The sequence below is a fragment of the Protopterus annectens genome, chromosome 13.part0 (genome assembly GCF_019279795.1).
Source record: "Protopterus annectens isolate FY-2018-M chromosome 13.part0, PAN1.0, whole genome shotgun sequence".
Lineage (NCBI taxonomy): Eukaryota > Metazoa > Chordata > Ceratodontiformes > Protopteridae > Protopterus > Protopterus annectens.
The window spans coordinates 774,904,875-774,921,781 of record NC_056747.1 but is presented as its reverse complement, the minus strand read 5'-3'; the positions used below and the strand labels follow the sequence as shown (position 1 = coordinate 774,921,781).

Sequence of the window (16,907 nt, the reverse complement as noted above, 5' to 3'; positions counted from 1 at the left end):
GACTATTTGTTGTTTCAGAGCTTCTGTTTACTTAAATCCCCACTCTACTTCTCATTGTATCTGATGTGAAGCTAACTTCCCACATGATCATAAATGTCAGTCAGTTCATAATATATTTCTGAATGTTTGGAAATGCCATTAGGAAACATGCAAATTCCCAGTCCCTTAGTGATTCTCTTCACATTAATACATTGTATAAGAAATAAACTGCCCACTGTAAGGTTCTGCACTGTTTTAGCATTCCGTCTAATTTGCTTAATAAAAGTCTGATGCATTTATTAGGACCATCTGATCTTTCTGTTCTTTCTTCAGTTTCCCCACTGAAAGTGACTTTAGGGAGTAGAAATGTTTTTGAAATGTCTCATAACTGCTTTTCTAACTGGACCATTTCCGTTATTTCAAAGGAAGGAACAGAAAAACTACCAAGGTTTCTGTTGCTGACTTCAGTTCTAGTCACTGCCTAGGGTGCCATACAGGCCGGCCTTGTAAAGGGCGCAATTTTTACTTACTTATTTGTTTGAATTAATTATTTTTTCCACTACATAAAGTTTGTGCTCTTCTCAGTGCCCTTTTTCCAAGTTCATCCTAACTGTACTGTGACATTTGCTCCCACCCCCAATTCCACAGTCCATCCCTTGAATATGCACAGCCCACAGCCTGATTCCCTGCTGTGCTCTTCCATTCCCTCACCCCTGAATCTACAGTAAAACACAACATTCAGTGGCTGGAATAACTGAGCATTATTATAGCAACCAATCAGTGATGCTTTTGCTCTGCTGACATGTCCAGCGACTCCTCCAGTCTCAGCTGCTGCCTGCTGGCATAAAATTCTGTTCACACCCACCTCCCATCCCATGCTTCATTGACGAGGTTGAGGCGGACTGTTTGAATCTTTTTTCTGTGCCTTCTGGGAATCTGCAATTGGCGGCCTGAAGACTGTACTAAGCAGAAACTTCTCTTTGAAGAAAAGTGGTGAACGAAGCACTCCAATTAAATTTAACTACCATTTCTGCCTGACTTGATTTCAAGTTTTTGTTATGCACCAAAGGTAAGGCGCCAACCTATGTATCTCAATTGCCCAGATTTTCACAACAGAAGTTTTGCCCATTTCTTATTTGTTATCGGCCCTTAACATAAGAGTAGGCTACCGTACACTGGGAGAAGGGAGAATCAGTTATCTTTAAAGCTCACCTAACCCAAAGTAAATTAAACAGTTTAGTTTCTCAACAGATTAAGCAACCCGCTCTGCAACAAGGCAGCAGAACGCAGTTCAGCCAAACATCCCTTGGTCATGATATCACTAGCTTCTACCTTTGGGGGACATAACTTTTTTACAGTAAAATATGTGTACTGTGTTACAAATGACAAAGGGTTGCATTATTGTTTCTTGCGCTTTTTGTTTCTGGCTGGAGTACAACAGTTGTTGCAATAAAGCACCAGATTTTTACTTTAACAGCAATACGCCAAATGGGTGCAGCAAGCATGGCCGGCCTTAGGCACATAGCACTTTCAAGTTGTATGTATTTTTTTTTTCTTTGCTACCCATGTTACAGATTTTATTTTATTTCTGAGTTCTGAAGTTTATATGCATGGGCCTCCGTTGAAAAGGGATTATTTAATACTCGGTCTGATGTCCCTAGTAAAGAAATACAAGCAAGCAAAATAAAATAAATAAGAAAAACAATAAACCTGTGTGTGTTAGGAGCAGGGAGGGATTGTTTGCTGTTTTCATGTTTGCAATACAGTCAGCAAGAATGCCCACCAAGCAGTGCATATTGCAGCTTGGGGCAACGTGGATTTTATGCACATCCTACACTACTCCAGAGTTAATGGGGTTAGGTGAAGTATGAAAACTGCAGTGGTTGCCCAATTTTCATCTTTAAAGTCAATGATCATTGTTTTCCATAGAAGATCATTGCTGGTGCAGTGTCTAAGCATGCACCAAAATGATTCCTTTCTTTTGGACTATTTTTCTCTTCATAATGTTTGTGTGATTGTTGGGATGTGTAAATGTATGTTCAGGACTTGTGAGGAAAGGGGAGCTTGTTCCTCTGCAAAAAACACTTGCATTTAATTTTTTCATGTGGTTGGTTCATTGAGCAGTTTTGCTCAGCAAGTTGGTTTCTTGTGATTTGTAATGTGAGGACTCATAACGGAAACAAATAAAGCAATCAATAATATACATATGAACATCAGAAGACACGCAGATTATAGTGAATCACTACTGTAGCCTGTGATTTTTTAGCCAAATCCTATAAATATATATTTTAATGGTACTTTGGCAGTCTGAATTTCAAATGTTCATTAGAGGTCTTTTGAAAATCATAAAAAAAAAAAAAACCTGAACCCTTGACTAAGATGTGTTTTAATACACACTGCCGTAATGTACTGTATTGTTGGAGCAGATAGCCCAGAATTACTTTTGTTCATGGCTTGGCAACCTTAATAGATTATTTATATTATAGCATTTTGGTGCACATAGGATGATTATAGATTTGCAATATAATATAAATATTTATAATATTTATATTGATGGCTTGGTAACATTTAATTATTTATCTCATTATAGTACTTTTGTGCATATAGGATGATTGTAGTTTTTATAATGGAGACAGCAGAAACAGTTAAAAACAAAGTCAGTGTTTAGTATTGCATCTGCTGCTTTACAAATATTTAGTGTCATAATAGGTTAAGTCCTACTTTGCTTTTGCCCATGTTTGTTGAGCTGATTTCCATTTCTGTTTATACCAGAGTTGTGTTCTCCTGCCTTAGCTTTATGACGGTTGACCTGTGGGGTGCATAACATCAGGGTAGTAGTACTTTATGTAATTTAAGTAGATTACAAGGTATATTGCATTTACTGATCTTCATGCATTAAATACCTGAAGGAAATAACTTGAGTGGCTTTCATGGGGAGTGACCTACCTGTGGGCGTTTCATGAATATGGTGTGGATGGGGTTTAATGGGCAACGAAGCACTACTTTGCCTGGGGCACCATTTCAGCTAAGGCCAGCGCTGGTTCTAGTGGGACTAGAACTGGTAACTGTGCACCACTGTCACAAAGCTCTACTGAGGAACCAGCAGTTTGGCTCTTCTATGTACTTCTCATTACTGCTTTTGAGAAAAATGCATCAGTTTGAAGGCAAGGTAGTAAACATGGAATCATCAAATCAAGTGTTATTCTTGTGAAGTTCACTAGTGTTTGCATATGGAATCACATGAGCTATTTGACATCTTTATGGGTTCCCATGGCGAGAATGGCTTTGAAAAATGCTGACAGAAGGCAACATTATTTGGTTAACCAGTAACTCATTTTTCATCTGACTGGTACCCAATGAACAAGAACTGAGCACGGTGACACCTTTACCAAGTCAATAACTTCACATACATTGTATAAGAACTCTAAGGGAGTTTTGACAAAATGTCTACCAAGACTAAGCAAAAGCAAACACCTCACAATTCCAGGAATCAGAAACTTCAATACATTCAGCTGGACATCACCTGGAGTTCAGGATAAGTCTGGTTAACACTTCAAGATGACCTCCCTCTCTGTACAAAACAGACATAAATATCAACAAAAATGATTGCCAAAGATGATACAACTTCAAAGCAAATTAAGTAAAACACTGAAATGTAAAGACGTCATAAAAAATATTGCCTTACCCTTAAAAGCAGCAGCCACAAAGACAGACCATTTTTCATATGCATAGTCAGTATAAAACATATATTGCAATCAACTGTAGACGTATTCCAGGCTAGTTGCTCAACATAATGCATCCGAGATTATCCAAGTGCAACTAACTGAGCAAGACCGCATTCCAAATTGTAGCTTGCTACAGATCCCCCACCATGCCCCAGGATTCCCACTCCTCATTTCTTGATACACTGGAAAATATTAGGGTACAACCTAACACCCTAATAATGGGCAATTTCAACTACTCCACCATTAACTGGGAGGGATAGATTCCTGTCCCAGAGACTTCCCATACTCTGGAGCAAGCTACCTATCTATATCAAACAAAGCTCCTCATTAGCACTCTTCAAGAAAAATCTTGATGATTGGATGGGAGATAAGAAATTCACCCAGGGGATCCCTTCTGTGGCTCTGCTCGACAGGGGCACAGGAAAATAATATTCTTGGGTGGCGAAAGCCAGGGTACCGTTTGGCTAGGCTTATATAGGCCCTAGGGCCAATAGCGTAGTACCTACCTATGAACCTGACTTCAATAGATCTTGCCGTAAAAACCTTTTCACAATTACCCAAGGCAGACAAAGTATGCAATTTCCAACATGACCAGTACAGAAAGATCAGGTCATAGACCTTTCCTGGAGTGCAACCATGTAAGTATCCTCCAGCCAAAGAAAACAAGCAGCTAGGAGGTAACTAGGGTAAGCTGGTGGCGGTTTTGTTGCACAGTACTGTGTAGGCAAAGCAGTCTTGGGAAAACTTGCTTATATGGCATTACAAGTAAAATATAATTATATATAAACACTATGGGTAAAGCAAGCACTCCCTGTACTTGTAGGAAGAGAATAAAACATTGCTTATAAAAACAAAGTACTTTATCATATAGCAAGGCAAGAAGGAACAAGTGTTTGCAATAACTTTCTTGTGATTTGCCATGACTAAAAGGCCAAACTGTGTTTAACGTAGCCACAGAAAAACTTTTAAAGATACTATTGCAAGTGAGTCGAAAGTAAATAAAGATGCATGTTTTCCAGACAACTCAGATAACATTTCTGAAGCACAACAGGGAACACCTTATGTACACCCCGGCTTATAATGACTGTAGTGTTTTAACTTGGGAGTCGGACCTCTGAATTACAAGTGTGCTGCTTCTGAACTGGACAGCTTTCTAAATGTGCATGTGTTTGTATAAGTAGTTACTGCCAGATCACCCTCTCAAACTTTCAGTAGCATTTTCAAGATCATAGGTTCATAGGAGATTAGTAGGCTAACAGCTTAAGAGCCCTTACAAGTCTCGCCAATGTAATCTGATTTCACCCAGTATATGGGCCCTAGGGGTACAGGATGGCATGAATTTGTGCCTTTGCACTGAGTATCTCACAGATACCCCTATCAGAGAGGCTGTTTTTTGCTTTCTGCAGCATGGTCACACAAATGATTTCCGTCACACCTTCATTACACAGGAAGTCATGTTATGAGCTCATCATATAAGCCTTAAAGTCTCTTTTTAAAGACATTTATTGGAATGAAAACATTAATAATTTTATACATGACATTGAGACAGAGGGACTGCATTAGTAGTACAATAAGCTGGGACATCTGACTGCAGTAAAGGCACTGTATTTATGACTACTGGTACAGTACACTGATACCTGCCTTTACGGTTTTACCAGACAGTGCACTGCTCATCACGGTAAGTTCACAGAGTGCAGTAAGCCCACAGCCTGTGCTGGGGCCAGGCTTTCCTTCCCTTCCTAGTCCATCTCACAGACATTTGTCTTAATTGTATGCCATTTCCATAGAATCCCAGATCCATGCCAATTACCACTGTCAAGCCAACAACACATGCACAGCACTTGTCAGTTGCCAAGTGAAATTATACAAGCCTCACCTACAGTGGCTGTCTGCCCTACACACATTCACAATCCAAAACTACTGCCACAGCCTGGAAGCCAAGTCAGTCGTTGACATAAAAACTGCCGAAAAAGTTATGCCAGATAAATTAGTCAGAAATGCCAAAAACTTAAGTCAGTCAGATATATTATAGTCAGGACTGGAGGGCAAAAATTAGGAGATTCTCACCCACACAAAAAAAGAACCTTTGCTGATAAATTGCCTGCTTCTGCTGGTGGGATTTGGAACTGGCGGCATGCAAATCAGGATGCTAGGACAGCATGACAATTTACCATTAAATGCGGCACGTCCCAACAAATCACAATACTTTGGGATCGTCTACTCCACTACAAAAATCTGATGTATGCAGAACCGGGACATAGCCTGAATGCAATCTGACAATCTAAAGCTTGAACCAAATGTATGCAAATTCAAATAAGCTTCAGTTATGCTTTTTAGCATTTTTTGCATATATTTAAAAGGGTCATAGCTAAAAACTGAACCTTGAGCCATAGTCCTCCTACCTGTAAAGACCCCAAAAATAAATACATAAAGAACAAATAATTGCCTGGTGAATTTACTGCTCATTTCTTAAGTCAAAACTTTCAACTGCAAAGTCAAAGCATGAAGCTGTATGTGGGGTCCTGGTGTTGGCACATTTCAACCCTAAAGTTCACCTTGAAACCACACTATTTAAACATTCTATCCTAATCATTGGTCTATGAGCAATGTTTTTTCTTTTCTTTTTCCCCTGTGTGCTTACGTACCGTCAATATACTCTCAATAGCAAAACCTCACAGTATATTAAAAGGAGGCAGCTTATGTCAAAAAGCATGCAGAAACATTATCTAACACACAAATGCTGCCAAGGTCTAGGTCAAGCAGGACCACACCATGTAAAAAAGGTTGTATGAATCTGGAATTCCTTCAGACATGATCTCAGATGCTTCCCAACCTCGACTCATTCAGAATAAACCACCAGAATAAGTACTCTCTTGTGCCAAATCCAGGAGAGCTTTCATCCTCACGAATTTTACCAGTGTGCACTTTTATATAACACAATTTAATGCTGCAACATGCGTTAATCTTTATATATAATGTAAATGCTAGTGTACATGTTATTTCTTTTACAATTTTGTGAACATGTGCGCTTTGGTAATACTTAATCAGTGCACATAATTGACATGCCTTGTGCTACTTTTAACTTCTGCTATTCTGTGACCAATAATGCACTTCATTAGCAATTTTAAGCTAATGTTTGGAGGGTAAAGACCGCAAGAATGACTTGTTGTGTCTTGTGCCTATGTCTTGAATGAAAAGGGTTCCTTGGACTAGCTAAAATACCAGTTTTCAAATGATTAAGATCAGAATGTTATTCAAAAGTAGCAGATTCCAAATCCGGCATCAGACCAGTGACAAGTGGAGTACCACAGGGTTCAGTCCTGGGTCCTCTCCTGTTTGATATCTACTTCTCTGAAGTGCAGGCCAGCACAGAAGGTCTTTGGCTAACAAAGTTTGCAGATGACTGCAAACTAGGAGCCATAATCGAAACTCCTAACGATGTGGACAAACTACAAAAGGGCCTCACTGAGACAGATACCTGGTGTCAAAGCCATGGCCTGAAGCTCAATGCCAAAAAGTGTATTGTCATCCCCTTTGGTAAAAACTCTGTACCCATGAACTACCACATAGCTGGTAGTCTACTTAATGCCGAAAATGTGATAAGAGACCTTGGGACACAGGTGGACAGTAGTCTCTCCTTTGATAATCACATCGCCACAGTGGTCAGGAAATCCTTCTACGTGGCTCATCTCATCACAAAAGGATTCTCATCCAGAAAAAAAGAGGTCATTGTTCCCCTCTACTCATCACTCATTAGACCCATTATAGAGTACAACGACCATTTTGGTATGTACCTCACAAGACATCTACAACAACTGGAAAGACCACAGAAATACCTCACAAAGAGGATTACTGGCCTCAAACAGATGCCCTATGCAGACCGTCTCAAAAAACTACAGCTTTACTCCATTGCATATCGCCTACTCAGGGGCGATCTCTGCCTAACATACAAAGCTATGTCAAACCCAGAGCTGTTGGACATGCTCCACTTAAAGAAATCCCAATCCCTCTGAGCTACACGCTCTAGGGACCTAAACCTTGTCACCACAATAAACAGAACATGCTGGAGGGATAGATTCCTGTCCCAGAGACTTCCCATACTCTGGAACAGACTACCTATCTATGTCAAACAGAGCTCCTCATTAGCACTCTTCAAGAAAAATCTTGATGATTGGGTGGGAAATGGGAAATTCACCCCGGGGATCACTTCTGTGGCTCTGCTCAACAGGGGCACACGAAAATAATTTTCTTGGGTGGCGAAAGCCAGGGTACATTTTTTGGACAGGCTTGTATGAGCCCTAGGGCCGTTAGTCTAGTACCTACCTACCTATGAACCTATGAACAACAAGCCTGCAGTTTTCTTAACTTCCATTAAATTGCAAAATGACACACACCGTTTATTTTTTCATTCTGACTTTTTATTTTTTCACTTCATTTTGATTGTCCATCGTGGATTTATTGACATAACTGACATTTAGAGAGACAGAAAGGTGAAAAGAGCTCCAGGTATAGCTAAAATGAACGTTACAGCAATCCGTAACAAAATTCAACAGGATAAGCTTATCAAAACTCAGATAAACACATAATCTCTAGCTAACTTCAAGAACCGAAGTACAAAATCAGTATAAAATGCAACCTGGACATAGTACAATAATAACCCCGTCATGAATCTATCCATATACTGTACATATTAAAGTGATTATAAAGCACATTAGTTTTTGCAAGCAATGCATTTGATTGTGGGGGCTAAATCAACAGTACATGTCTATAGTGGGATCCATACTAAATTGTACAGTAACAGAGTCATTGAAAGCTTAAGTTCCAGTTATACAGCATAACAGAGGTTATCTTCAAAATACAGATCTGGGCCCACAACTAGGGAAAGAATATACAAAGACAGTAATAACATAACAGAAAACATAAATAATGAAGTCAGAGGTCAACGGACAGATAAGGGAATCATGGTGATCTACTGACACCTTCCACCACAAAATCAGAAATCTAAAAACTGTTTGTTTCACCAAAAGCATTTTCGGTAATACTTAGAGTTAAGGTTTTTTTTTTTTTGTAGGGAGGCAAGCTACCCTACCCCCCCATATGGGGGACACACCCACACCCTCCAAACTTAAATGTAAATACTTCATGATCGCACTACAGGGTAGAAAAGGAGTTATCCACAGTTAATGAAAGTGCTTTCAGTGAAACATTTTCACTGAAACTGCAGTTGTCAAAACTGCCTTTGATCTACCCACAGGGAAGCAATAAAGTGAGCTCATTCCTATATACATTTGAAATATATACAGGAAAAAAGAATCCTGGTTGATAAAGTGCACTCTCAAGCACGGACCCAAAGTCAGATGAAAAGAAACTGGGTGCACACCACGGTACAACACAAACACTTTAATGAAACAGGAATGCTAAAGCAATGGTAAGTGCTTTCACTACCATCAAGGTAGCTTCATCAGACCTAATTAAAACAGTCTTCCCTCCACTAGTTAAATGCAAACCATCCAATAAGGAACTGAAGTAATTATAGACCTTAAAATGTTTGCAAGGAATCTGTCTTTAAGAACACAATTTGCTGACTGTATAGGAACACGTGAACCCTTTAAGAAGAATAGTACATTTACTCCTGTGATTGACCCCACTGTTGAGTTGTTTACTACTATTTGTGAGAAAGAGGTTCATTTAATACAGGAGAATGGTTTTAATAACAGCAGATTTAATTCGAATGAAGGTTAACGTCGTGCATTAATAAAGTTAAAAGAACTTTCTTTACTGTCTAACTGTGGAACCTATGTTCAGTTGAAGAGGGGATTATGGAAATACTTGCTTTCTTTTTATTTGATATGTACATGACCAAAGTTATTGATGAAGATCTTTTTAGGTATTTCTCTGTTGAATTTCCAATTATACTGAGTTTATATGGCCTCCCCAAAGTCCACAAAAATGTTGTTGACCCACCCATGTTTCCTATAGTGTCCAGTAGAGGATGGACCACAGAACCACTCTCCATTTATGTGGAGAAAATGTTACAACCTTTTGTTAATTCCACTACCACAATACTGAAGGACACAAAACATTTTTTGACGGAGTTATTTGAAGCAAGTGCAAGATGAGACTAAGCTGGTTTTTCTAACTTTAGATGTGAACTCTTTGTTCATTGTTATCCCCAATGAGTGGGGGATAGAGAGTATTAGAACCTTTCTGTCAAGCAAAACAGGTTTAGACAATAGAAGTATTAGTTTGATGTGTAGTTTATTAGAACTGATTTTAGAAAACAATGCATTTGTTTTCAGTGAAAGGTTCTATCTACAGAAGGTTGGCGTAGCGATGGGCACAGCTTGTGCGAACAGCTACACCAACTGGCCTTCGCACAATGGGAACAGGAGAATGTTATGCTGAATAATGTATTCTGTTGATACATTTGACTTAGAGGTTTGTGGATGATATTTTTGTCTTGTGAGATGGACCTGCTGGAGAGGCCATATGTTTTGCAGACTACTTACACACCACTACGCCATTTTTAAAATTTAGTTATAATTATTCATCTGATGCTATAAAAGTTTTAGATGCTAAAATAAGTAAAAGTGTATTTGGTGATGTTAGGAATTCTATATATAAAAAGCCATGTAAAAGGAAGGCTTTTTTTTTTTTACACAGGAGGAGTATGCATCCCAGTCATCTGTATAAAAACCTTGTAAAGGCCAAGTAATGAGAATAATGAAATTATGTAATAATGAGATGATGTAATAATGAGATTACATAATGATGACAAGTATGTGAAGGCAGCATTACAAGAATTAAGGCCTAGTTTTTACAAAGAGGGTATAAGGTGAATGAGGTGGATGCCCTGATTGCTGAAGCCCTTGAAGAACGAGGCACCAGAGGTTGCCCCTATTTTTCAGATAGATGTGAGTATACTCTCACTGATAGAGAGAGGTGTTATAGAAATAGTGTGACTAGGTTAACCCTGAAATATAGCAGTAATGTCAATAAGATATGTGACATTAAGAAGAACTGGGGTTTATTAAATATGGATGAGAAATTCAGAGGGTTGATTGGGAAAGAACTGGGGTTTATTAAATATGGATGAGAAATTCAGAGGGTTGATTGGGAATGACCCTGATTTCAGTTTTAGAAACAGTAAGTCACTAAAGAGACAGTTATGCTATAAGAGTGCCAGCAAAGGATATACACCACCATCACACAGAGAGGGGACCTTTTCGTGTAAACATTGCAAAGCCTGCAAGTTTATACACACAGGCAATCATTTTGAACATCCACAGAAAGGGTTCGTTATAGAGACATCTTACTATGCTGATTGTAATACAAAAGATGTGATTTATTTTTCTTATTGCTTAGTGTGTTTTGTATACCATGTAGGGAAGACCAATAGGCGCCTGAGAGAATGTATCTTAGAACATGTAGGGGATGTGAGGAACAAGAGGGCTAAGAGTACATTGCTGCAACATGTAACATACAAGGGTGATGAGCATAGTTTTCGATTTTTAGTTTTAGAGGTTACGAACATTAGAGGGGGTGATATCAAGAACTTCACAGAAGGAAGGGAGCAACAGAGAATTATACGGTTAGATGTAGATAGGTTTCCAGGCATCAATGAGGGTGTATCCCTGAAACCCCACTTGAAATCTCACCCCCTAAAACATTAATGTATTATTGCATTTTATGACATGTATTTATTTATTTTATTTTATATTTTTGGTTGAAAAATGTGTATCTTTTGAGATATATATATTTATTCTATTTATGTGTATGCTAAGAAATAATGTTTTAATAAGGTGTATTGCAGCTTTAAGTAACAGGTGATTTGTTTCTTTGTTCCTGATTGAATGGTTTGCATTTAAATAGTGGAGGGAAGACTGTTTTAATTAGGTCTGATGAAGTTACCTTGATGATAGTGAAAGCACTTACCACTGCTTTAGCATTCTTGTTTCATTAAAGTGTTTGTGTTCTACCGTGGTGTGCACCCAGTTTCTATCATACATTTGAAATAACAAAAATTTATACAAATCTCCTACACCAGCTAGAGTTACAGTCATAGAAATTAGTTACATTCACAACCTAAGTCAGAGCACAGCAGAGTAACACACACAGAGTCTATGTGACTTTACAGATTCATAAAGTGCCACGTAAGTGAAAATGAGCCAATTGTATGTGTAAGAAAGAAAAATATGTAAGACTATGTGGCTCTTCTTGGCAGCTAACTACCACAGTGCAAAGATGTCTGCATTCTGAGTAACACAAAGCGATTTAACCAGTTCTGTAAATATATACTCACTCCCTAACTCTGAGAAATCACATACCAAATGATGAACACAGGACATAAAGCAGTACAGATGATATTTCTACTGGGTGGTATAGTTTAAATATGGAGCTCACAGAGGTCAGCGCCATAAGTGTAGCTGTTTTAGTCTTGACTACAACACAGGTGACCTAGAGTCAAGTAGTAGGCCTGGCACCTAAGCAGAAGATAAAGGTCTGAGTAGACATTGGGCAGCTCTCCTTTCTCAGGGTGGAGTGTGAAACTTTACAGCATTAAAAGCTGGAGACCAGAGTTACTCTTGGGTATATAATTTGATCATTTGGTGCCTACTTCACAGATAAACAAAAGTACAATGGTCATGAACTTCAAAACCCAGCTGCATTCTTACCTCTCCCAAAAATGGAAATGCAATTGCACTCCACCTACCTAACCTGCTTAATACATAAATACTTTATAACACACAAAGTTTGTTCTTCCTTACACACTATTGATTAACCCTATGTACTGCCTTCATGCTAATGTTACCTCTATACCACTCTCAGAGGATTTAAACCTCTGTATTAATTTAACTCATGCTAATATTCATGCATAAAGAACTCATCCATGCTAATGTTATTTCTACATCATTCTCAGATGATTTAAACCTCTGTATTAACGGTAGCATTGTCGCCTCACAGTAACACAGTAAGAAGTTGTCCTGTTCGATTCTCAGCTAGAGCGTATTCTGTATGGAGACATGCGTGAATGGGTGTACCTTCGTTGAAGGTTGTGTCAGGGCTGGCAACTCAGCACATAAAAGTCTGCTGCCAATCATTAGCAGACCGGAGTTCCGCTGTGGTGACCCCTAACCGGGAAAAGCCGAAAGACACAACAATTACTGTTCTCAACCACTAAACATGTAAATATGCTTTACATCCTTCTCCAAGCTGCTGTTTAACTTTTGTTTAGTTCTTGCTATTTTGTATGTAAAATTTGCTTAGTTTGTTTGTTTCCACTATGTATTGTACTTCATATTATGGAGCTTGTACTATGTATTACTGAAGCTTTTCTCCCCAAGCCTCCACTGAAAATGGGCTCTTTGAGCCCAGTGGACCTCCCTGGTCATCAAACTGGAAATAAGTAAATAAATAAATGAAGTAATGAGGCATGAAAGCACACTGGTGTTGCTTGTACTGCAAATCTGAGTACCCAGAGGAAGTCAGAGGATTAACATTTAAAGAAAAAAAAAAAAAAAACTTATGCAACACCTGTGTACGTAATGACCACCTAGATGCATCATGCTATAGGGCTAAGTGCATAGGTGTCATCTCCTACAATATGGCAACTTAGATACTTGCTTCTCACCTACCACTGCATGACTACAAACATGCCTGGTTATTACCTTCCACTATATGGCCACCTAGGTGTTTAGACTCTCACTTCCCACTATATGCTTACCAAGGTGCCTGGTTCTCTCCTCCCACTATATAGCCACCTAAGTGCCTGGCTCTTACCTCCTATTATATGAGCACCTTACTGCCTGGCTCTCATCTCCTACTATATGGCAATAAAGTAAGTTGACAAAAGGCTCACTACCCCAAAAGGAGGAGACTCACCCATGGAGTTGTGCGAGATGTTACACTAATAGGACAGAGGATACAGTTAGTCGGGCATTGGCTGAGAATGCAATCGTCAACAGGGATGGCTACAAGGTCATACTAACTCTGAAATATAGTTAAAGTGACTTACTGACAAAATAAACTTACCTTGTCACCACAGTATGTGGTACAGGCATACTAAACAGAATTTTCAACCCCTTGGTGAATGTTTTTGGCCACTCCTTTTCTCACGAAAAAAAAAAAGTTAAGTACTACTTTTTCCAATGTTGCACCACTGAGGATAAACAGTGAACTTTAACCTTAGTGATATTAACTGAAGGGTAAGTGTGAGGTACATCTACAGACTTTAATGGACACCACCTCGCATGCAAAGAGATGCGCCCATTAAAGTCTGTGGAAGCACCTTATGTTATCCCTAAGTTAACGATACAGAGGTATGCAATACATGTTGTTTGGGCTGTGGTTTAATAAAGTTTATGAAGCTTTTTATCAAAACTGACTCAAATAAATAAAGAAAAAAGTAACACGAGTGCATTAAGGCATTTAACTCACTAAATGCCACAATGTACCTAACAATATGAAAAAAATCTATATTTTAAGCTCTGCGGTATATGAAGTACAGAGATGTTTTCTACATTTTGCAAGATCTGCAAACACAATCAAGTGCACTCTAACAGCAATCCACACCAACTTTCATAATGCATGTTACTCCTTCATGGCTGCAGATCATCTGATGCATAGATTTTCCGAGTTTAGCTCCTAACTCTGTCACATTTTGCTTCCTCACTAAACTGAGCCCACTTAGTCAGGTGGCTCATGTAAGAGACTACTCAGAAGGTCTTGTAGCCAGCTTTGAAGAATGGTGGCCACATATATATATATATATATATAGTCAGTGATCATGAAAAGCAGAGGATTAGGTCTGTGCAGTCCTCATTGTGTTTACATTAATATCACTTCTGACCATGTGTTTTCAGTGCAAGTGATCAAATGACCGTAAAATGAAATGTGTAGTGCCTTTTACAATTAAGCATACAACAAAAACAGCAGTATGTTCAGTAAAACTAGTCTAGAAAGCAGAACATGAAGAGAGAGTCAAACTTTTAAGAATAAAACGCATGATAGAAAGAATACCCTGAGTGGAAAAGAAGGGTCATCAGCATCTTTTCACCACCTATTGCTATACAGTTCTTTAACCAATTAGTTTGCAGGCAAGGCTCATTAAAACATGTCGCAATAAAAGGAAATCATGAAGAAAAGAGGTTAAAAACTTTCTGAAAAGACCCATAATATTACTGGTATGAAGCTCTTCTTTAAGAATCAAGAGATGAAGCCTTCACTAATCAGGGACCAAAACCTAACTTCAAGAACACTTTTTAAATACTTATCATTTTCACTTTGGAAACTGAAAGAATGAGAAAGTTTGTAGTAACATACATTTCCTAAATCAATAAGAAGCTGTAACTAATCCTCAATATTCTGTTAACACATTTAGTGAGACACACAGAAAAGTACCAGGAACAGATCAATGTTAAGGTACAAGGAATGAGATAATACCCTTTGCACTGTGGTCTAATGGGTGTAACAAGCAGTCCTGCTCATTAATCTTACCTACCAGACCCACAAAGTCACTGTACAGCATCTCTTCACTGTCTGAAAGGACACAGCAACTCTGAAAACACAACTAAACAACTCTCACCCCAAATGATGATGGAAAGCAGTGTGTGTCAGTTTACCTGTTGTATTGTTCCTCCCAAAACCTGCACATTCTGGTGGCCAGATGTATCCCTGCAGGTGCTACTGTGTGTAATTCCATCTGTGATATCATATAAAATGCATGCAACACATACAATAACCAACATCACCATTTAAGAAATCTGCCTTGATATTTAAGCCTGCCAAGGAATCAGCAAAAAAGGAACGCAAATGCACATACTGCTGTAGAGTGTGTCGATCCAGGAGAGGCGAGGGGGCTCTCCGTGACTTAACTGTTCCATCGTCTTGGTTCTTTTCCTTCTTTCAGCTGCTCACAGGATTCTTCCTCTTCACATATGAAACCTGACTCCCATTTCAAAACAAAGGAGGAAGTATTTTTTGAACAAAGCAAAGGTTGGTGGGGAAGTGAAACAGCAGACAAGGACTAGAATGTCCCCTGTCAGGTTGGTCCGATCACATCCCTCAGAAAATCTCAGGCAAAGCACTGGGGGTGGGGTAAAGGCATTTACAGTGTTTCAGTGGTTCTATCCACAATGAAAGCAGTCTTTTACATAACTTACTGTAAGGTCATTCCACAGATTTCTTACAAAGAATTAAAGCCAGTTGTCAAAACAGTACAAACAGTTTTTTTCTGCATTCACATACTAAATGGAAAAGCCCTTCCAAAACTATCCTGCTGATAGGAACCTGCTTTGATATGTGCTGTCTCTTTTTTCCCCTGGCAGTGCAAAACACGGGGTACAGATCTATGCAGCTCTTCAGCCCAGAAAATTCCAGATGGCAGTCAGATGGAGTAAATTATGAGCTGAAATCCTAACAATTCCAACCTGGCAAGAAGGGCCCACAAGTCATTCAGTGATCTTGAAGGAAACAAAGAGCCATCCTCCTGCAAGCTGCTACCACAGTATTAGAACTACACATAGCCAGCCGCTCACAGCACAGAATCTGCTCTGCTATGACTACGACGGTGGGTGTACGGGGGAGGGGCAAGAAGAGGTTGGGAAACTGACAGATGGGTGGGCCGTTGCTACTGAATACAGCTGGCAATTAGCAAGGACTACTTCACCAACGCTGTTACTATCCCTTTTTGCTGCACCTGCTGAGAAACAAACAGGAGAGTGAGATTCCCCTTAAGGCAGTGATTGGGGACACCCAGAGTCAAATGTAAAGGAAAACCTTTGCAGGCAAATGGTATAAATTCTCCCAATACACAATCAGCTTATCGAAAAAATACAGGTTATCTGAAATGCAAAAGTAAAAACTGTCCACTTAAATAAATACACAATTCTTAATCAGTGTAAGTTAGTGCTCATGTTCACATCTGCAGCTCCCCCCCCCCCCAAGGATATATTAGTGCTGAAGAACTGACAAGATAAACCTTACAGTGATTTAAATCGTAGAACATGGGGAAATGAAAACATTGCGACACTAGATGCAGCTCATTTTGAGTAATTTTACTTTTAAATTTCCTTACTTTATTATTTCTACACCTGAGGTGACAGCACATTACAGTCAGCTCACCTGAACATTCCCATGGAAGGTCTTGCACAAAGAAATCTTGCTAAGGTATGGGCACAGTGTTCACACCTGTACTAGTCTGAC

At 39.1% G+C, this 16,907-nt stretch overlaps 1 protein-coding gene across 2 annotated transcripts in view; it reads right to left on the bottom strand.

The window, feature by feature from the left end:
• The window catches only part of ABR (ABR activator of RhoGEF and GTPase), a 2,680,879-nt gene that overhangs the window by 2,180,283 nt on the left and 483,689 nt on the right, over positions 1–16,907 (bottom strand). Inside the window, exon 1 of one of the 2 annotated variants that reach the window (XM_044054482.1) lies at positions 15,526–16,222. The exons of the other annotated variant lie outside the window; for it this stretch is intronic. Coding sequence (XP_043910417.1) covers positions 15,526–15,586 — 61 coding nt within the window. The 5' untranslated portion in view covers positions 15,587–16,222. Of the gene's footprint in view, positions 1–15,525; positions 16,223–16,907 lie in introns of those variants that run through there. 2 annotated transcript variants of the gene reach the window in all.